At 43.7% G+C, this 20,831-nt stretch overlaps 2 protein-coding genes across 7 annotated transcripts; one reads left to right on the forward strand and one right to left on the reverse strand.

Moving 5' to 3' along the window:
- Window positions 1-79: 79 nt before the first annotated feature.
- Window positions 80-4,842, forward strand: LYRM1 (LYR motif containing 1). Of its 3 annotated transcripts, none has more exons than XM_089540213.1 (4): window positions 80-236; window positions 1,590-1,748; window positions 2,006-2,098; window positions 4,144-4,842. In XM_089540213.1, the coding sequence occupies exons 2-4, from the start codon at window positions 1,590-1,592 to the stop codon at window positions 4,258-4,260; spliced, it is 369 nt and encodes a 122-aa protein (XP_089396339.1). In that variant the 5' UTR covers window positions 80-236; the 3' UTR covers window positions 4,261-4,842. The 3 variants fall into 3 exon arrangements, with proteins under 3 accessions (XP_089396339.1, XP_089396340.1, XP_089396341.1); XM_089540214.1 differs by lacking the exon at window positions 80-236 and adding an exon at window positions 423-437; XM_089540215.1 differs by lacking the exon at window positions 80-236 and adding an exon at window positions 534-554.
- Window positions 4,843-8,273: 3,431 nt separating this feature from the next.
- Window positions 8,274-20,160, reverse strand: LOC149306369 (TRAF-type zinc finger domain-containing protein 1-like). 4 transcript variants are annotated; one of them, XM_089540129.1, is made up of 14 exons: window positions 20,128-20,160; window positions 17,701-17,809; window positions 17,351-17,486; window positions 16,409-16,805; window positions 15,678-15,745; window positions 14,822-15,025; window positions 14,558-14,672; window positions 13,925-14,189; window positions 12,848-12,905; window positions 12,144-12,344; window positions 11,862-11,994; window positions 10,555-10,738; window positions 10,097-10,154; window positions 8,274-9,522 (listed from the first exon to the last, which is right to left on the reverse strand). In XM_089540129.1, exons 2-13 carry the CDS (start codon window positions 17,739-17,741, stop codon window positions 10,103-10,105), a joined length of 1,854 nt encoding a protein of 617 aa, XP_089396255.1. In that variant the 5' UTR covers window positions 17,742-17,809; window positions 20,128-20,160; the 3' UTR covers window positions 8,274-9,522; window positions 10,097-10,102. The 4 variants fall into 4 exon arrangements, with proteins under 4 accessions (XP_089396255.1, XP_089396252.1, XP_089396254.1 ...); XM_089540126.1 differs by having other exon boundaries at window positions 12,848-12,908; XM_089540128.1 differs by lacking the exon at window positions 20,128-20,160 and adding an exon at window positions 18,689-19,144 and having other exon boundaries at window positions 12,848-12,908.
- Window positions 20,161-20,831: the final 671 nt, after the last annotated feature.

Consider the following 20,831-nt stretch of genomic DNA (forward strand, 5'->3'; position numbering starts at 1 on the left):
ACGTAAGGGCAAAAGGGATGCCCGTTTCGCCCCTCCCCAACCCTCTCCACAGCTTGCGTCACTTCCGGTGGGTGGGACCCGCGGCGCCATGACGTCAATCTCACAGCCACCAGGACTAAGTCCCAGTTAGCTCTCCTCATCACTTCTGGGGGTGGGGCCTATGGAGAGAGCGTCCACTGGCGGCGTCATGACGTCAACGGACAGGGCTTCCCTTCCCGCAGCCTTTGGACGCTGAGGTAAGTTTGTGTCGGAATGAACCATTCTAATGGACGATGGGAGGGGAGCGTTGCCTAGACACAGCGGGGCCTCGATTAGGAAGAGGTAGTCTGGCTGAGAGAGAAAGGGGAGTGTTCCGTAGAGGCCCTGCGAAATGTTGTTAAAACGAGGGAGGGGCTGTTGGTTGCTTTTGCCGCCGTCCAACTCCCGCCGCAACATTGGTACAGTCCAGATGGCTCGGCAGAGATAGGGAGCGGGACTGCGCATGCGTTGTTCCTGCCCTGGGCGCTAGGGGGCGCTGAAGCGCAGCTATTTTATGTTATTACAATTATTTCATTGTAATTATTTATATAATTTTTATAATTTATGATATAATATTTATTATAATATATATAAAATATATAATTTATTTTAATTTTTATTTTATTATAGTTTTGTTATTTTATTATAATTTATATATTTTATTATAATTATTTTATTGTAATTATTTATATAATTTTTATAATTTATGATATAATATTTATTATAATATATATAATATATAATTAATTTTAATTTTTATTTTATTATAGTTTTGTTATTTTATTATAATTTATATATTTTATTATAATTATTTTATTGTAATTATTTATATAATTTTTATAATTTGTGATATATTTATTATAATACATCATATATAACAATATAATATATAATTTAATTTATTATAATTTTATTTTATTTTATTATAATTTGTATATATTTTATTATAATTAGTTTATTATAATTTATGTAATTTATTTTATTATAATTAGTTTATTATAATTTATAGTATTTATAATAATATAATATGCAATTATATAATATAATAAATAATAATAGCATAATATAATAATCCTGTTTAACTGCCATGGCTCAAGGCTGTGGGATTCTGGGAATGGTCATTTATTCTGGACCCACTTTAACTGTCCTGGCTCAATGCTAGGGAACCCTGGGAGCTGTAGCTTTGTGAGCCATTTACCCTTCTCTGTCGGAGAGCCCTGGTGCCACAATAAACTACAGTTCCCAGGATTCCCTAGCGCTGAGCCAGGGCAGTTAAAGCGGTCTCAAACTGGATTATTATTTCTGCAGTCTGTTTGGGACCTATATCTGCCATGATGGCTCAAGGCTCTGGAATTCTGGGAATGGCCGTTTGTTGTGGCGTTTCTGCCTTTTCAGTCGGCTTAACAGATAATAGTGCTTTCTGGCCTCGTTTGGTTCTTTTTTGCATTCATTAAGAGCTAATACAATATTTAAAACTAATTAGGACATGTGTGAAAATGTCCCATCTCTTTGGAAGGGCCTGTTTTTCCTCTTGACTCAAATGTTCAATGGTTTTGTCCCCATTTCTTTAGATGCAGCTGGTCACGCGTCAAGAAGTCCTTGGCCTTTATCGCAAGATATTCCGCATAGCCAAAAAATGGCAGGCGGCATCCGGACAGATGGAAGAGACCATGAAAGAGAAAGAGTATATTATAAATGAGGCTAAAACGTTATTCCAAAAGAATAAAAATGTGAGTCCATCCTAGCCATGATGTGCGTTGCTGAATACTTATGGCATCATGTTCAAACTTAGGTTCCATGTTCAGAGATGCTAGGAGAAAGGTTTCCTCCCAGATAATAGACACATGCTCCTTTATACAAATGTTGTTCATTCTTTTTAGTTGACCAAGAGTGACATTCTTAGAGGTGACTTGATTTTCATGCACAGGGCTATTTTGATGCAATTGTGTGTTTTATTTTCTCCCCTTCTGTTTTGTGTGTTCAACAGCTAACGGATCCTGAGTTGATTAAACAATGTATAGAAGAGTGTAAGGCAAGAGTAGAGATCGGGCTACACTACCACATCCCATATCCAAGGCCTGTAAGTAAGAATGCCTCCAATGTGAACGTATTCCTATCAGGGCTGACCCAAGACATTTTGGCATCTGAGGCAGATCAGCATGTGATGCCTCTCCAATTCTAGGTGTATGGTACTTATAACCACTCAAGTTTTTCTGGAAACTGAAGCAGAACATCCCATAGGCATAGTAAAAATACATTAAAATAATAAGCAAGTTTGCTGCCTTTTTATATATCATATATCTGCTACCTAGGGCAGCTTGCCTCACTTTGCCTAATAGTAGACAGGATATCCCATGTGGCACACAGAGCTCTGTCCTCTGAGAACATCCAAAGAGTTTAGAAAGTGCTGCTATACCCCACTATCAGCTGCCTAAGTCAGCTGATAGTCCATACTAGTACTGGTACCTTACTAGTAGCCTTACACTGTCTGGTAGTCCAGCATTGATTTGTATCATAGACATAAGCGGAGGAAGAGTCACATTTGCTTTTCTTGGAGCCATTCTGCAAACAGAGTTAAGTCCATGAGTCATAGTTGAGTCGGGGCTGAGGCTCCTAATCTTCAAAGTAGTCTCCCTCTTTTAAGAATTGTTAAAATTATGCCTTTCATCTTTGCTTAAAGGATCAGGATGGTAACTTGATATCTACTTAATGTGAAGCACTGATTCTTAAATGTTTAGATCTCAAATTATAACTGTTGGCCAGCGGTTGTTCACTATTCACCAGTGATTCATCATACATATCCTCTGCAAACTGGGATCCAACGCAGTGTTAATGACATCAGCCTCTGCTTGCTCCTTCCTTATCCTTGCAGAGTGCTTGCTATAGTTCACCCACAGATCATAGCTGAATAGCCTTGCCATTCAACATATTCTTACAAAATGGTAGTCTTCATCACTGTTGGAAGGAGCTCACAAAGAGCTCTCTGCTGTGGGCTCCTTCAAACCTGAGGCCATTCCAGTTTGTACAATTCCCTTGTGAAGAGTTTTTAATGCTTAAGGTACTTGACAAGCCTTCTTACTCATCCATGCAGCAATCCTGTACAGTACATCTCCATTAACACCATATTGTAACTCATGCTGAACTGTGGGTAAGGACATGAAATGGTAAATGGCTGAATTGATAAGCCTGCTTTGTGATCAACTGATAAACAAGATAAAGGAGCTTATCAGATGAAGAAATAAGCCAGCTTACCTCTTCCGCATTCAATTAATGATCCGGGATGTTCCTGGATGTTATTAGACTTAAATCTATGCTGCTGCGATGCTGCTGCCTGGATGCATCTTGGGTTGAAGCCTTGCTCAGCCGGCCTTTTTTTGAAGTCAGAAACTCTCCAACTTTGAAAAAGTACCAACTGAGCAAGCCTTTGACCTGGGATCTATCTGGGCGGCAGTATTGTGGATAGATCAGTGGTGATTTAAGTCTGATCACATCCAGGGGCATCCCAGATCCTGAATTGAATGCGGAAGAGGTAAGATGGCTTATTTCTTCATCTGATAAGCTCCTCAGACAGCTTGGTTTAAAATGGTTTGCCAGCCCTCATTCATGTAAGAGTTTATTGTGATGTCTGAACTGACAAACTGTGGCTATGTCTGCTACCCTTTTCTGTTCTAAGCATAAGAAAAGTGATACTGGATAAAATTACTTCTAACCCAGCATTCTGTTCACACAGTCACCAGCCTCTTGCCTGTGGAAAACCTCCCAAGGATATCATGGCTATGTTAAGACATATTTCCTTTTATCTTGTCCTGAACTAAGCATCATTCAGTGTCAGTAGATGATCTGTTTCTAGTATGAGAAAGGGAGAAAATGTTTCTCTCAACAGTTTCTCTACACCATACACATTTTCACACACCCTTATTGTGTCTTTCCTAACTTCCATTCTTAATAAAGTCACAAAGCTCCAAACATTTCCTCACAGGGAGGCTCCAGTCCCTTGACAATTTCGGTTGTCCTTTTTCCAGCTCTAGAAGCCTCATGAGAAAGGAAGGGTAGGAGACATCAAAACAAAAGTTCTGAATCCTAGTTTGGCATAAATTAATTGCATTTTCTTCTTGGTACCTGCAGATTCATCTGCCTCCCATGGGCCTTGCCCAGCAGCAAGGCCGAGCCTTTCGACATCAGGAGAAGTTGAGGAGGCTTTCCAAACCAGTCTACTTGAAATCCCATGATGAAGTTTCATAACCCAACAGCAGACTTTTGCCCATGTCATTCTGGACTGCTTGGCAGATGCATTTCACTTCTTCCTACTGTGAACAAAACTGGGGCGGTTAACACTTGCTGGCAGATTTCTTCAAGACCTATGTTGGCAGTGAATAACGATATAGTAAAACTATATTGGATTTGGTAAGAGTCAGCCATTGGCTAATTAATACAAGGAAAAAGCTTTATGATCAACAACAATGTAAAGTGGAGAAGACAGTCTGACAGGAGTTAACATAGAAGATGGCTGTATCATAGTGTCCACTTCCAATTAATGTCAGCATCACTAAAGTTTCAGTTTCACTTTAAAAATGTATCCCAGGGTACAGAATGCAGAGTTCCAGAAGTTGTTGAACTGCAACTCCCAGCAGTCATATCCAGCATAATGGGAGTTGTAATCTGGATTGTCGCATGGTCTTCATTCCTTGTGTCACTCACTCTAATGAAATAATGAGCTGCAATCTAATAAGTCTCAGTGGAACATACTTCTGAGCAGACATGTATGTATAAGATTGTACTGTTATCTTTATTCTGTCACCTTTGAAGTAAAGCTACTATTCCTCACATCTTTTCCAGGGTTTGAGAGTCACATCTGAAACTGCACAGTTGCTTCCAAAGCAAGTTTGGGTTTTCCACCATAGTGACGTTGCCTTTGCCTGGCTTGGCAGTTAATGCAGGCCAGCCAAAGCCCCTTCATTTGACTGTAGGGAGACACAGTGAATAGACTCTGCTTCAGTGCTTTTATGATAGCATCTTTCAACAAGACCTGGATTAAGTAAAGGCACAAGTTGTATTTGCTTACCCTGTCCAAGAATTCTACCAAGAGTTTAGGAAAGTTATCTTTTGGACTACAACTCCCAGCACCCTCAAGGCAACATACTCATTGCCCATGTTGGCTGGGGGATTCTTGGAACTGTAGTTCAGAAAATAACATTTCCAAACTCTGGTTCTTAGGAGGCAAGTGGGGAGGGGGGTATGCAAGTATTCTTTACTAAGGCAGATTTCTTTCTTACATTGCCTTTGTGGAATCCAATTAATTTATGGGAAAGTTGAATTAACCTTTCCATGGACCACATCAACAGATCAGTTTCCCTTCCATTGTTGTGCTTATACTCTTAAACTGATGGATATACATTCTGCTTGAGATGCAGATTTACCTTCAACCACAACTGGAGATGCAGAGGTTATTTAAATCTTTTGAGTTGTGCCAGAGTCAGCTAAATGCTTAAATATACTGCACTGCAGCATACAGATAGGCTAAGTGATAAGGGATGTGATAAGGGATTGCATGGCCTCATTTGCTGACTCAGTATGATGAACTAAGTACAGCACAAAGTCGGGCAGAACATCCAGTTCTGCAAGCAACTCGCTAGATGGCTCCAGCAATCAATCAATCTGTTTATTCAGTCATTGACCAATATAAAATAATAAAAACCAATAAAATAATAATTGTACAGCACAATTATTAACTATTATTAAAATTCAATTCAAGGAGCATACAGCAGAGTCAAACTCTTACCTATTATTGTGGAGTCCAGCAATCAAAAAGGGTTTCTCTTGAACCACCCAGGAATGACAGAGCCTCCAAAAACAGTCAGCTCCTGGAAAAATGTAATTTCGTTTTAATAGTTTTTGTTCTGTTACTCAACTCTAAAACAGAACAAAAAATATTAAAACGAAGTCTGGAGTAACAAACACTTGAGCCATTGTACTGTCTATTCTCCTCTATGGGTCTGAAACATGGGTCACCTATCGCCAACACCTACGACTCCTTGAACGCTTTCATCAGCGCTGTTTACGCACAATTCTAAATATACACTGGACTGACTATGTGACAAATGTTGCTGTCCTTGAGCAAGCAGGGATCACCAGCATTGAGGCCATGCTATTGAGGACGCAGCTGCGCTGGGCAGGACATGATTCTAGGATGAAGGACCATCGCCTCTCAAAAATTGTATTCTATGGTGAACTCGCCATGGGTCAAGAGCGTAAGAGGGGCGCCCCAAAGAAGAGATACAAGGACTTCCTGAAACAACATCTCAGGCTTGGCCAGATAGATCACCAACAATGGTCCTCCCTGGCCTCGCATCGGGAGGCATGGAGACGCACTATCCATGACGCTGCGGCCTTCTTCGAAAGCTCACGCCGAACGAGCCTCGAAGAGAAACGACAACGCAGAAAGAACCGCAACCTGGAAACATCACCCAAGGAGACTTTCTGCTGTGCTTTCTGCAACCGGACCTGTTTATCCCAAATTGGTCTTCTTAGTCACCAACGCGCTTGTACAAAGCGCGGGATGAGTCCTTCCTGAATCTTCGTTTGCGAAGCAAAGCCAGAGAGAGACTCAACTCTAATACATGCATCTTCTAAAATTTAGAAACCAAATGATTCATTTAATCTAAATTATTAACTGCATCCTTCAGTAAAAAAAAAAGTCCTTGAATGCTTCTTAGGGAGTTTTAAAGCTACGTTAAACAAAACCTGGTCCTGTTTTGTGCCTTAGCAAGGGAAAACAAATTCAGTATTCTAACAATTGTACTGTGGCGACAGAGTTCATATAAAGAACCTTAATGAAGCCAATGAAGGGATGAGAAACTGGCTGCATTGCTGTCACCTCTGTTACAGCTGTTATTGTGCAATGGGGCTCAAACCTGGTATCCCAGAATCATACAAGCTGACTCTTCTGGCAGCATTGTGCCTACAGTAAATGTGGGTCTCTGTCAGGGGTTAATAAATACAAAACCTCTCCCGATGCAAAACTGACTGGCAGATATGAAGCTTATTATGAGAACTTTAAAACAGTGTTCAGAACATAACAATCAGCACAAGGAGGAAGAAGACAAAAGGCTTACTTGCTTCATGAAGCCTCTCAGCTTTTAAGACATTTAACTGGGCGCTTCTGGTATTCAAGACCGTGTTATTGTCACACACGAGCAAATGCGACAAACATTTCACTGTGAAATGTAATGGTTTTTCTAAGTACTTCCCTCTCCCATCTCCTTAGACTGAGGATCTGACTGGATTAAAGAGGACAAGAAAAGAATCTGTATGCCACAGTGGCATACAGTGGCAAGTCTTGTGAAGCCAACAGAGCCATGGCTGTGGTATTAACTCTGCTGCTGGATCATCAGCCCTTCCTCTGTTGGATGCAGAGGAAACAACTCAGTAGGAACTGACAGTTGGGTATCCTGAGCTGAAGGCCTAAAAGCATCTCATATCTGTTCCCCAAGACGCTGCACACTTAGGAAAGGTCCTCTTGCCACCACATCTCTGCCTGCAGTGGTGGCGCACACACTTCCCATCCCGCCTCCAGATAACATCACTCCCACCAAAGTTTCCCAAGGTCTGGTGCTGGGCTGAAGGTAGAAAGAGAGAACCATGCACAGCCCTGACAAGTTCCTCTCCTCTTTCTCAGCATCAGAATAGTTGGGATTCAGCTTGCCAGGGTTTTGCCTGTGAAAGAGAAATGGCCAGACATTAATGAAAGGGCAGCAGGAGAGAGAGGACAAGGAAGTGTTGGACTAAGGAGAGATTCCCAGGATATTAGCCCCTTTTTGGGGAGCAGGGATGAAGACTGATTCGGTTAAGACTCTCCTTCAGCAGAGCGGGAAAGCACTCCATTTCTTGGGTCTCTCAGACAATCTTCAGCTAAATAAGGCAAACAAACAACATGCAAGTTGCTGTATTTAAAAAAAATTACTAGTTACATTCAAATGTATGTTAACATATGCACCTCATCCTGGCAAGAAAAGAAGTCTTTTATGTGACCACAGACACATCCAGAACATTGTGGTCACATTGTGTGGCTGCTTAGATACTTGGGCACATTGCTGACCATGCATTACAATGGTGTCTGAGCAAACGGGGGAAACTCTAGGATAGAGACAGGCAGGAAACCCTTCAGCTACCTGAATCCCTATTGCCCAAATAGCAGAGGGTAAAGAGAATACTTGGCTGAGAACCATTTTCCATTTTAAATCATGTTTATTGGTTTGGAATGTAATAACATAACAAATAACATACTACATGGATACTAGTGTTGAATGAAACAAGTGACAGGAACAAAGAAAAACATATACATTAACTACAAATTAAAAAATAAAGAGTGATGAAACAGTACTAAATGCATAATAATGCGAGATAGAATAAAATAACACAATAAAACCCACACAAATCTAGACATTACATTCTCATAAATATAAATAGGCACATGTGTTCATATATATTCTCTCTAGTGTCTATTATATATTAGTTTGGGAACTTCTTTATACAGCCTATCAGCAATTGTTGTTATTAACATTAATATCTTCTGATCGTTGTTATTTTGTTGTCATGAACGCTGATACATCAACCTGAAAATTATATTTATATTTATATAAAAGCAGATATATGTAAAACTGTAAAAATATAAACAGAGCATTAACAGACAACTTGCACATTTAAGACAATAACATTGCATTTCTACATTAACAAAAACATTTGGGTCCAGAGTTCCTTCTAAATTCACTCACACCTATTTCTCTATCCCTCTCTTCTTTCTATCCCTTTCTATCCCTTATTTTTCTCTTCCTTCCCCTACTACTTCTTCTGTCTTTATTCTCGCTTTCTTTCTTTCTCTTTCCCCCTCTTATTTCCTCCAAAACTTACTACATACTCCTACCTTTATTCACTTACTATATACTTTTACTTCTCCTTCTCTGACTCTCAAGATCTCTTGGTATTTCTATATAGATCTAGTCTATATTATGATGTTAATTCTCGACAAAGATTCTCCTAAGTTCCTATTTTAAATCTAACCTCCCAGCCTTACAGATATGATTTTTCTTTCTATTGAATCTTCTGTAACAACTTTTTTTAAAAATGGTCTTCAGTGCATTACCTTTCCCTTAAAATAAATAACAATTTTAGTGTTTTTCTCCTTTCCCCCCATATATTTTATATATTTAAGTGGAAAGAAAAAAGAAAAAGCAGAGTTTTCCCCTTTGTTTTAAGTAGAGATTGATCTCTCTATAAATCCTCTTTTCTGTTTCAATAATACAATAACTTTATCCCAGTCCTTTCCAAAGTGTTCTAAATTTCCTTCTGATAGTAGTCTTCTAAGCTTATCCATTTCAGCGGTATCATAAATGTTTGTAATCCATTCTTCAATGTCCGGTATGTTGCTTTCTTCCCACCGATGAACATAGGTCATTCTCACAGCAGTTATTAGATGGAACAGGACTCTGCCATGTTTTTTCTCTATATCTAGATTCAGAATATTTGACAAATACACTTCTGGTGAGAATTCCATTACAACATGACAACATTTTACAAATAGTTTTATGTATTCTTAACCAATAGTCCTTTGCCTTTTTACAAGACCAACCATGTGTGAAACAATGTGCCTTTCTCTCTCGAGCATTTCCAACACTTGTTACTTGCATTATACATTTTGGCCAATTGATCTCATAGACTCATAAAATCTGGGGTTAAATACCAGCGATAAAACATTGGCTTCTAGTGTATTTTAATCATTTCATCCATGTGAGTTCCCATTGATACGAACCAATGGGATGCTCTATATATTTTGTGCCCATAATATCATATTATTGTTGATCGCCTCTTTCTCCATTTCAATCTTCAGTAAATATTTGTATAATTTTAATAAGTTCCATTTCTTTTCTGTATCTAATATTTTCTCCACTTCTGATTTCTCCAATTCAGTGTCTTTTTCTTTCCTAATTTATACCTTTCCTTTAATTGCCATTTCAGGAACTAATGTATATTTAAACCATCATCTTGTAATTCTTCATCAGATGTGTCATCAGACAATACTTACCTCCATTTAGTAGTAACGGTTACGCCTTGTGGGACTCCTGCCACCTTCATTTCTCAGGCTATTGGAGCGGAAAAAAAGAGATGAACATTTGCAAGCTGGAACCTGAAACTCACCTCACTTCAAGATTAAACAGCTTTTAAAGCAGATGTGGGAAATGAGTTACGAAGAACTGTAACAGGACATGAGTAAGAGTTCATCTCAAAATGGCAACAAGACGTGAGAATAGCACTTCTTGGCTGGAGTCCTCTATCATGGTGTACATTACATAAATGTATGTATGCTTAGCTATGTAGCAGAGGCACAAAGAAACACTGTTAGTGAATTATGAAGAATTGTAACAGGACACTAATAAGAGGGTCTGTTGACCTACCCCAGGAAGTCAATCTACTTCTACCCTGGAAGAAGATGAATCTGTAACTAAGGAACCTGGAGAAATGTCAAATACAGGAAACACCTACCTGGGCCGCCTTGGAGCAGTCTCTGGGAAACTTGGCTCGTAGCTGCTGGAAGGGAAACTGGGGTGAAATTGGGCTGAAAGGTCACTTGGGTGAGAACCTGATGTTTGCACACATACTCTGGGCCCAATATTATTTTCTCTCCTCTGTTGCCTGGTCTCCTCAAAGTAGTGAGGTGGGATTTCCCCTTAAGGAAAAAAGAGGGAATCAGGAACCACAAGGCAAAGAAATGCAAACAGCCACAGAGCAGAGAGACTTCGGCCCCATACAAACAGGTCAAAATAAAGCTGATTTGGCTCACTTTGGAGGTATGCTGTTTCAATGGTGCATGCGTCCTAAGAATCCGGAAGCCACGCCAAAGCCATGATCCAGTCCTAAGGACTAGACCACAGCTTTGGCACAGCTTCCGGACTCTTAGGATGCATCCATCATTTAAACAGCATACTTCCAAAGTGAGCCGAATCAGCTTTATTTTGGCAGTCTGTATGGGGCCGGAATTTCTCTTCGGAAAAGGCCAAATACCAAATCTTGAGAAAGCGACTGTTTCGGACTACAGCTCCCAGAATCAGCCAGCAAGGACCACAATTCTAACCCAAAATGTCTTTTTTCTGAGCTCTAACTATCATAGATTAGGACTGATATCTCTAAGTGGCAAATGCAGGCATAAATCAAACTTATACTGTACCTACGTACGGCTTTTTCTTTTCGTGTCCGTTGCAGAGCTTCATCCTGCCTCCCCAGTTGCTGTTACTGGTGGAGAAGGTATAGGAACTGGGAAGTATCTGGCTATGACATAGAATTATTACCTCATCTGTTGACATTTCCAGAGAACCCCTCTAGCCCTAGGCAGATGGTGCAATCATTTTGTATCGGGCTGCATTGACATAACCAGAAAGCTCTCCAGTCTGTGATAGCTGTGCACCAGCCACAGAATGGCAGTCAAGGGAATGCTGTCCCTCCACTGAGTCCCAGGGGTGTTCAATATACAAGCATAGTAAAGTTTTACAGGCTCTCCGCTAAATAGACTGAACTGAGAGCTCAGCATGAAATGGACATTAAACCTCCCTCAATGGAAAAGCTAACGGTCAGCCCCAGAATAGGAATGACAAGAGTCGCTATCCATCCATTGTAGGCTTCAGTCATAAAAGTTGAATGGTGCCTTTAAGACCAACTGGTCCAAACTCCTGCTCCATGCAGGACCTACAACTATCCAAAATCATCCTGCTTTAAGCATGAATGACATTCCTCTCCACCTTCCACACTTTTCAGGCTGAGAACTTGTTTGTCTCTTGGAGAGACAATGGCAATACCTTGGTGCTGGATGTGTGTTCGAAGCAAATCGGGTATCTCTGTCCTCTCCATGTAATTCATGACTGGAATCCTTTGCTCCATTGGCGTCCTTTCCACCCAGGGGGCTGGGGCAGAGCAGAAGGCACACTTATCCTGAGTTGAGAAAGAAAAAGAATTTCAACAATTTGAAGGGCTTTCCCAGAGAAGGCACAGAGTTCAAGGGAGAAGGGACAGATGTCATGCACAGCCATGACACAAGGCCAGCCAGCAAAGCTCCAGGTGACCTCTGCCACTCTCCTTACCTGGGGAAGGAATTCAAAATCTTGTCCGCCACAGAATTCGCAAGGGGTGATGCAGGTGTCACGCTGGAATGGAGGCATTTGTCTACTGCCCATGTTCTGGTTGTTCTGCTGCTGTTCCCACAGGCCCCAAGGGTGCTCAGATTGGGGGCCAGAGGGGATACTCTGGCTGAAGGACAAAGTGCTGGTGGGATTGTATCCCATCTGCTTGGGGGAGGCAAGCAGAGAAAGGGGCCATTAATTCCTTCTGCCTAAGACTCAGTCAGCCAGCATGAAGCCCTTCTGCTATAGCTATCAACACCAACATGTGGAGAAAAAAGCTGGGGGGGTGTGTGCTCCCATCCACAGAAGTCTCCCCGCTTTCTATATGACATCAACGCTAGCAAACACAGAGCTGCATTTTAAGCCAAGATATGAGATCCTTGTTTATTTAGAACAAGTATGGGCAAAATAGATCCCTCCTTCAGATGGTGTTGGGATTGCAACTCCCATTTGCCCCAGGCATCACAGCCAGTGATGAATGCTGCGAGCTACAGTCCAACAATATCCGGGAGGGTCGCACTTTGCCCAGCTCTGGTTTAGAAAAAGGTCTTACCTGCCTTCCCCTTCCATGCTCAAAAGCTCAGGACAACAAACAAGGAGACCTAACAAAGCCTTAGAAGGGAATTAGGCCTTTGGGGTAAATTAGGACCGTCCACAATACTTACATCTATATTGTTGTAACGGGTACGCCTTGTGGGACTCCTGCCACCTTCATTTCTCAGGCTACTGGAAGGGGAAAGAGAGATGAACATTTTGCAAACTGGAACCTGAAACTCACCTCACTTCAAGATTAAACAGGTTTTAAAGCAGATGTGGGAAATGAGTGGCCAGTGTGCCACAAGGGGCGTCTTGGCTGAACTTTCCCAGCCTCTGAAATCCCCTGCCAGTCTTGCAATGCTTCCTCAGAATTAAACATAAAAACAGCATGGTTTCACAACTATTTTTGCCCTAGGTCTAGCAGAAATCCCCCCCCCCCCCCTCAAATATCTGGTTTTCCTTGCAGTTCATCTCAAAATGGCAACAAGATGTGAGAATAGCACTTCTTGGCTGGAGTCCTCTATCATGGTGTACATTACATAAATGTAATAATTTGTTTTATTTGTTTTATTTATATACTGCTATTCCAAAGATCATAGCGGTGAACAGCAAGTAAGCTAATTAGCAAGTAAGCTAATTTGCCCCCAACAGTCTGGGTACTCATTTTAGCTCCCTCCTCGGAAGGATGGAAGCCTGAGTCGAGCTTGGGCCCTTTTGCTGGTCTTGAACTCGCAACCTTGTGGTTTTGAGTGAATGGCTGCAGTACAGGCATTTAACCACTTATGTAGCATAGGCACAAAGAAACAATGGCCTGTTACAGACTGCCAAAATAAAGCTGCTTCAGGTCTCTTTGGAGGTATGCTATTTAAATGATGCATGGGTCCTAAGAGTCCAGAGGTCGCGCCAAAGCCACACTCCATTCCTAAGCACTGGAGTGCAGCTTTGGTGCAGCTTCCGGATTCTTAAGATGCATGCATCATTTAAACAGCATACCTCCAAAGAGACCCGAAGCAGCTTTATTTTGGCAGTCTGTAACAGGCCAATGTTAGTGAATTACGAAGAACTGTAACAGGACATGGGTAAGAGGGTGCTGTTGACCTACTCCAGGAATCCAGTGTACGTCCACCCTGGAAGAAGATGAATCTGTAACTAAGGAACATGGAGAAATGTCAAATACAGGCCTGTGATGGTCAGGAAACACCTACCTGGGCAGACACGGAGCAGTCTCTGGGAAACTTGGCTCATAGCTGCTGGGAGGGAAATTGGGCTGAAATTGGGCTGAAAGGTCACTTGGGTGAGAACTTGATGTTTGCACACACACACTGGGCCCAATATTATTTTCTCTCCTGTTGTCAGAAGTCAGATGAATATGGAGGTCAGTCACCAGGTTGGTTGGGTACCGGTTATCCCGAACAGGCTGAGGAAGTGTCTGTTGCCTGGTCTCCTCAAAGTAGTGAGGTGGGATTTCCCCTTAAGGAAAAAAGAGGGAATCAGGAACCACAAGGCAAAGAAATGCAAACAGCCACAGAGCAGAGAGACAGAATTTCTCTTTGGAGAAGGCCAAATACCAAACCTTGAGAAAGTGATTGTTTTGGACTACAGCTCCCAGAATCAACCAGCAAGGACCACGATTCTAACCCAAAACGTCTTTTTTCTGAGCTCTAACTATCATAGACTAGGACTGATATCTCTTAGTGGCAAATGCAGGCATAAGTCAAACTACATCTTTCCAAAATCTCCAAAATCATCCTGCTTTAAGCATTAATGACATTCTTCTCCACCTTCCACAGTTCTCAGGCTGAGAACTTGTTTGTCTCTTGGAGAGACAATGGCAATACCTTGGTGCTGGATGTGTGTTCGAGGCAGATCAGGTATGTCTGTTCTGTCCATATAATTCATATATGGCATCCTTTCCACCCAGGGGGCTGGGGCAGAGCAGAAGGCACACTTATCCTGAGTTGAGAAAGAGAAAGAATTTCAAGAATTTGAAGGGCTTTCCCAGAGAAGGCACAGAGTTCAAGGGAGAAGGGAGAGATGTCACGCACATCCATGACACAAGGCTAGCCAGCAATGCTCCAGGTGACCTCTGCCACTCTCCTTACCTGGGGAAGGAATTCAAAATCTTCTCCGCCACAGAACTCGCATGGAAGCATGTGGTTGTTGTTGGTGTCATGCTGGAATGGAGGCATTTGTCTACCGCCCATGTTCTGGTTGCTCTGGTGCTGTTCCCACGGACCCCAAGGGTACTCAGATTGGAAGCCAGAGGAGCTTCTTTGGCTGAAGGAGGGCACAGTGTTGCATCCCATCTGTTGGGGGGGGGAGGCAAGCAGAGAAAGAGGCCATTAATTCCTTCTGCCTAAGACCCAGTCAGCCAGCATGAAGCCCTTCTGCTATAGCTATCAACATGTGGAGAGAAAAGCTGGGAGGCCTCCCATCCACAGAAGTCTCCCCACTTTCTATATTACATCAACCCTAGCAAAGACAGAGCTGCATTTTAAGCCAAGATACAAGATCCTTGTTTGTTTAGAACAAGACTGGGCCACAACAAACAAGAAGCCATAACAAAAATACTGTGGTGTATTGTTCTATTGCAAATTGATTTACTTAATATGTTGAAGGCTCCAGATTTCATCTGATCTTGGAAACTAAGCCAAGTCAGATCTGAATAGTGCTTGGATGGGGAACTGCCAATAAATACCAGGGGCTGTAGGCTTTTATATTCAGAGGAAGGCAAAAATAAACCACTTCTCAGTATACCATGCCTAAGAAAACCCTATGGAATTCACGAGATTGCCATACATTGGGAGGTGCACACATGTACATTTGCTACAGAAGCCTTGCTTTCAGCACACTTCAACTACGTAGTGCTAAAAGAGGGGTTACAGGCATGCTCTGTCCTCAGGTCTATCAATTCTCCCTTCTAGCAACACTAGAAGAATATGTGGTAATATACAAAACCATATGATTGATGAAGTCTTCCTCTGGGCACAGCTGGGCACAGAATGAACACGTCATTAGGATCCCAGCTGCAAGGCAAAGAGACACAAGATGGCACCCCTCACCACAGCACTCATTAAACTACTGCCAACATCACTTCAGAATTCCAAGCAATCATGCTGGCCCCACAATGTCACATTCACCCTCTTCATAAACTGGCAAGCAGGGGCCCCATTTTTTCCAAGCTGAAAACACCAGTTTTCTCACAAACCAGCAAATATAGGTGGAGAATGGCTGTGAGTCAGCATGCTCAGAGTTCAATCTAACCAAAGGAGCAAGCTCATTCTCCTACCCATAATGGAATTTTGCAGCGGCCTCAGCAAAGAGGGCGGTGGAAAACTGGGAACCTCAGAGCTTTAGTTCCCCTTTTTTGTAGAATGACTCTATCTATTCCAGATGTTCAGTGGACTTCATCATGCCCATGTTCCAGCAATGAGTTATTTAAAAAGTGGCTGGCTCAAGGTATGTACTGGTGTCCTAACAAGGCTAGTACACAGATCCTTCTACCTCCAGTGGTGAAGGAAACAGCCACCTTTGTCAGCCACTTTCTCAAGAATGTCTCCTAATGCCCTCAACCATGGTTAAGGTTGACATTAGTATCCACTTTAACCATGCTTAACAGGAACCAAAGTTTCTGTCCCTGACCATTGTCCTAAAAAGTCTCCATCTCCTGGTTTGCAAGATGTAGTTACCTTTATTCCCATCCCCCTGAGCTGGACCAATGTTCCTCCTGTCAAACTGCCTGGGTGGCTGGTCACGTGAGAAACCATTATACAGCCTGCTCTCGGGAAACCTGGTTGTCCTAGGCAGGGATCTGGAAGCAGCATCTGGAGGGAGGATGTTTCGAGTAGTCCGAATATTAGGCTCCGGGTTCAAGTAGGGCCTGGCCTGGCCGACTCCCACTTCCTTCGTCTTCTTGCCACAGTTTGCGGGGTGCTCCTTCAGGTCTCTCAGCATGACATTTCGGTTACACCAGCTACAGTATTTTGTCCGAGTGCCACAGTAGTCCTGATGGTCCTGGAGTGTGCTGAAGGCCAGCTTGATGCCACAGTACTGGCAGGGTACAAGCCACGAGGGACCTTTGGAAGCCTAGGGCAAGAGAGGAAAAACCAGGCACTCTTCTTTGTCAGCTGAGCAGTGTCAAGATACAGAGAACACAAGTAGAACCTGGGAAGGAACCTTTTTCAACTTTGACAGATCCCCCAGCCAGCAGAGCTACTGGAGAGGCTGGGAAATAAGTAACTGAACTCAGGAAAAAGAATTCTCAAATTCTGCACCTTGACGCCTCCCCAGCTGCCTTACTCTGGTAAAAGGCTCTGGTGAAAGGCCTCTGTCCATCTTCATGCATTTACAGACAACCTAGGATCAAAGACACCAGGGCTGCATCCACACTGGAGAAATAATCCGGTTTGGCACCGCTTTAACTGCCCTGGCTCAAGGCTATGGAGTATGTTGTGAGGCCCAGAGTGGAGCCCACAACAAACTCCAACTCCCAGAATTCCATAGCCTTGAGCCACAAAAGAGTGAAAGTGGTGCCAAACCGGGTTAAGTCTCCAGTGTGGGTGCAGGCCATAGATGCTTCAGTCCCCGGCCGGCTGGCCTGATAGGGAGTGGAAGGGCCCCCTTCTCCTCACCTTGGTGTGTTCCTTTTTGTAGTGGTCCCTCAGCTTCGATTTGGGGAAGGCCTTCATGCAAACGAAACAGACCCCATTGCTCTTGCTGCAGTAGAACTCATGAAGGTCCAAGTAGGCCAAAGGGATCTCCTTTTCGCTGGAAGAGATGGACAGGGCTGGGAGAAGGGACCTTTCCAACCCCTTGAAAGAGCGCATGAAGCCAGCTTTTCTTTTTCTCTCCCCATCCCAGCTCTACTCCAGAGCCACCTCCAAGGCGGCCGAGGGAGCCAAGCCGAAAGACCCAGGCCCAGAGCCTCCAGCAGACTGACCTCCTGTCTGTCTGTCTACCATGCCCTTGGGTTCCTTCTTACCAGATGATGCAGAAGTCCCAATCCCTGCCGCCTTCTGCCATGGCTGCTCTGCGGTCGGAGAGAGAGGAAGAAAGGAGGAAGTATAGCCGAAATCGATGAGACTAGAGACCTGGGAGATTTTTAAGGAAAGTAGTTGATTTCATTATGCCAGTGGGCCCTGCAAGAAAGAGCTTTCAAAAATTCACAGAGCCACAAATGAAGCGTTCTGAGCATTGTTTATAGGAAACACACAGATACATGGAGCAGTCTTCCCCCTTCCCTCTTGACTAACGTTGGTCCAGAACACGCTGCAGAAATAGTAATCCACTTTGAGACCGCTTCAACTGCCCTGGCTCAATGCTAGGGAATCCTGGGAACTGTAGTTTTGTGAGACAGGGAGCCTTCTGTGTCAGAGAGAGCTCCGGTGCCACAATAAGCTACAATTCCCAAGATTCCCTAGCACTCAACCAGGGCAGTTCAAGCCATCTCAGAGTGGGTTATTAGTTCTGTAGTGTGTTGGACCTTTGTTTCATAATGTTCAGCAAAGAGGTTGTTTACTGTACAAGAATTGTTGTGGAACTTAGTGTAATGTTTATAGAACAGTCAGTTAGGAAGCTGAATGTTCCTAAGCCTTGACAAAAGACAGGCAAAAGGGAACCGAACACCATCATTTTTGCTTCTATGAGGTCTCAAGTAGCCATCTAGTCTGATCCTGAATAGCTATCATAGACAGTCGTTTTAAAATGCACACTTGTCTCTCCATATTCGCTAGGGTTAGGAGCACAAGACCCCTGTGAATATGGAAAAATCGCAAATTACAAAAACACTATGGTTTTTAACCTGAGAGGGCACCTCTCTAGGAATATCTAGGTCCTCCAGCGCAACTCTGTGGTCAACTTCTGACAGACACTGACCATAGAATTGCGCTGGAGGAGCTACAGAGGCCTAGTGGTGGTGTCCTCTCTAGGAATTTCTAGGTCTTTCAGTGCAACTTTTAGTTAAAACTGACCATAGAGTTGCACTTGAGGAGCTACAAAGGCCTAGAGGAGGAGTGTCCTCTCTAGGAATCTCTAGTAGATCCTTCAGGGTGACTCTTGGTTAAAATTGGCCATAGAGTTGCGCTGGAGGAGCTACAAAGGCCTAGAGGAGGAGCGTCCTCTCTAGGAATCTCTAGTAGATCCTTCAGGGCGACTCTCGGTTAAAATTGGCCATAGAGTTGCGCTGGAGGAGCTACAAAGGCCTAGAGGAGGAGCGTCCTCTCTAGGAATCTCTAGTAGATCCTTCAGGGCGACTCTCGGTTAAAATTGGCCATAGAGTTGCGCTGGAGGGGCTACAAAGGCCTAGAGGAGGAGTGTCCTCTCTAGGAATCTCTAGTAGATCCTTCAGGGCGACTCTTGGTTAAAATTGACCATAGAGTTGTGCTGGAGGAGCTACAAAGGCCTAGAGGAGGAGTGTCCTCTCTAGGAATCTCTAGTAGATCCTTCAGGGCGACTCTTGGTTAAAATTGAACATAGAGTTGCACTGGAGGAGCTACAAAGGCCTAGAGGAGGAGTGTCCTCTCTAGTAGATCCTTCAGGGCGACTCTTGGTTAAAATTGACCATAGAGTTGCGCTGGAGGAGCTACAAAGGCCTAGAGAAGGAGTGTCCTCTCTAGGAGATCCTTCAGGGTGACTCTTGGTTAAAATTGACCATAGAGTTGCGCTGGAGGAGCTACAAAGGCCTAGAGGAGGAGTGTCCTCTCTAGTAGATCCTTCAGGGCGACTCTTGGTTAAAATTGACCATACAGTTGCACTGGAGGGGCTACAAGGGCCTAGAGGAGGAGTGTCCTCTCTAGGAATCTCTAGTAGATCCTTCAGGGTGACTCTTGGTTAAAATTGACCATAGAGTTGTGCTGGAGGAGCTACAAAGGCCTAGAGGAGGAGTGTCCTCTCTAGGAATCTCTAGTAGATCCTTCAGGGTGACTCTTGGTTAAAATTGACCATAGAGTTGCGCTGGAGGAGCTACAAAGGCCTAGAGGAGGAGTGTCCTCTCTAGTAGATCCTTCAGGGCGACTCTTGGTTAAAATTGACCATAGAGTTGCGCTGGAGGAGCTAAAAGGCCTAGAGGAGGAGTGTCCTCTCTAGGAAATCCTTCTGGATGACTCTTGGTTAAAATTGACCATAGAGTTGCGCTGGAGGAGCTAAAAGGCCTAGAGGAGGAGTGTCCTCTCTAGGAATCTCTAGTAGATCCTTCAGGGCGACATTTGCTTAAAGTTGGCCATAGAGTCGCACTGAAGGAGCTAGAGATTCCTAGAGGGGACATATATTAATCCAACCCGCAAATGTCAAAGCCTCCAATATGGAGGGATGAGCGTAACGTTGAGCTCTTAAGTGTGGCTTGGAGGCGGCTGAGAGGGCAGGCGAGGCGCCTCTCCCACTCCCTCTGCCTCTCTCTGGGGCCAGAGCCTACCCAGTATCGGGGGCAGCCCAGGGAGCGGAGCCCGGCTTTGCCTCTCCTCCTCCCTCTCTCCCTTCGGAGCCCAGTGAGCAAAGGACTCCACCGGCTGCCTTTCCGTTTGGACCGTTGGGCCTCGGAGCCCAGCTCCCTTTGGCCGCGCGCCCAGCCAGGCTCGGGCCACACTGGCTTCCATCCAGAGCCACTTCCAGCCTTGCCAAGCTCCGCAGGAGGACAGGCTTCTCGGCCCAAAGGCCCTCCCTCCATTGACAGCCTGGCTCCAGAGCAGCCTTTCCTGCGTCCCTGCCTTTCCTCAGGGACTCCATGCTTGTTTGTTTTTTCCTTGGAGTCCGACCCCCTTCCGCCATGCAGGAACTCTCTCTCCATCAAAGCATCCCTAAAGTATCACGAGACATAAAAGACATAGAATGTAAAGGATATAGAAACCTAGAGTTGGAAGAGGCCCCAAAGGCCCTGATCCAGTCCAACCCCATTCTGCCGTGCAGGAACTCTCCATCAAAGCACCCCCAAGAGAAGGCCATCCTTTGTTTAAAGGCCTCCAAGAAGGAGACTCCACTACTCTCCAAGGAAGGAGTGTGTGTCACTGTCGAACAACCCTTAATGTCAGAAAGTTCCTCCTAATGTTGAGCTGGAATCTCTTTTCCTGCAGCTTGCATCCATTGTTCTGGGTCCTATTCTCTTAGGGCTGCCATAAAATT

The sequence above is a fragment of the Sceloporus occidentalis genome, unplaced genomic scaffold (assembly GCF_023333645.1).
Source record: "Sceloporus occidentalis isolate IW3139 unplaced genomic scaffold, rSceOcc1.0.p SCAF_10, whole genome shotgun sequence".
Lineage (NCBI taxonomy): Eukaryota > Metazoa > Chordata > Lepidosauria > Squamata > Phrynosomatidae > Sceloporus > Sceloporus occidentalis.

What these genes read in the sequence shown, in the direction of transcription:
- LOC149306369 (XM_089540126.1), bottom strand. Translation starts at nt 17,741, where the DNA reads ATGGCAGAAGGCGGCAGGGATTGGGACTTCTGCATCATCTG. An exon ending in TCAGGGGGATGGGAATAAAG is followed by an intron (nt 15,746 to 16,408) that starts GTAACTACATCT and finishes TTTGCCTTGCAG; the next exon opens with CTGGGATCCTAATGACGTGT. An exon ending in ACTGCTCCGTGTCTGCCCAG is followed by an intron (nt 12,909 to 13,924) that starts GTAGGTGTTTCC and finishes TTCCCCTTCCAG; the next exon opens with TAGCCTGAGAAATGAAGGTG.
- LYRM1 (XM_089540213.1), top strand. Translation starts at nt 1,590, where the DNA reads ATGCAGCTGGTCACGCGTCAAGAAGTCCTTGGCCTTTATCGCAAGATA. An exon ending in TATTCCAAAAGAATAAAAAT is followed by an intron (nt 1,749 to 2,005) that starts GTGAGTCCATCC and finishes TGTGTTCAACAG; the next exon opens with CTAACGGATCCTGAGTTGAT. An exon ending in ACATCCCATATCCAAGGCCT is followed by an intron (nt 2,099 to 4,143) that starts GTAAGTAAGAAT and finishes TGGTACCTGCAG; the next exon opens with ATTCATCTGCCTCCCATGGG.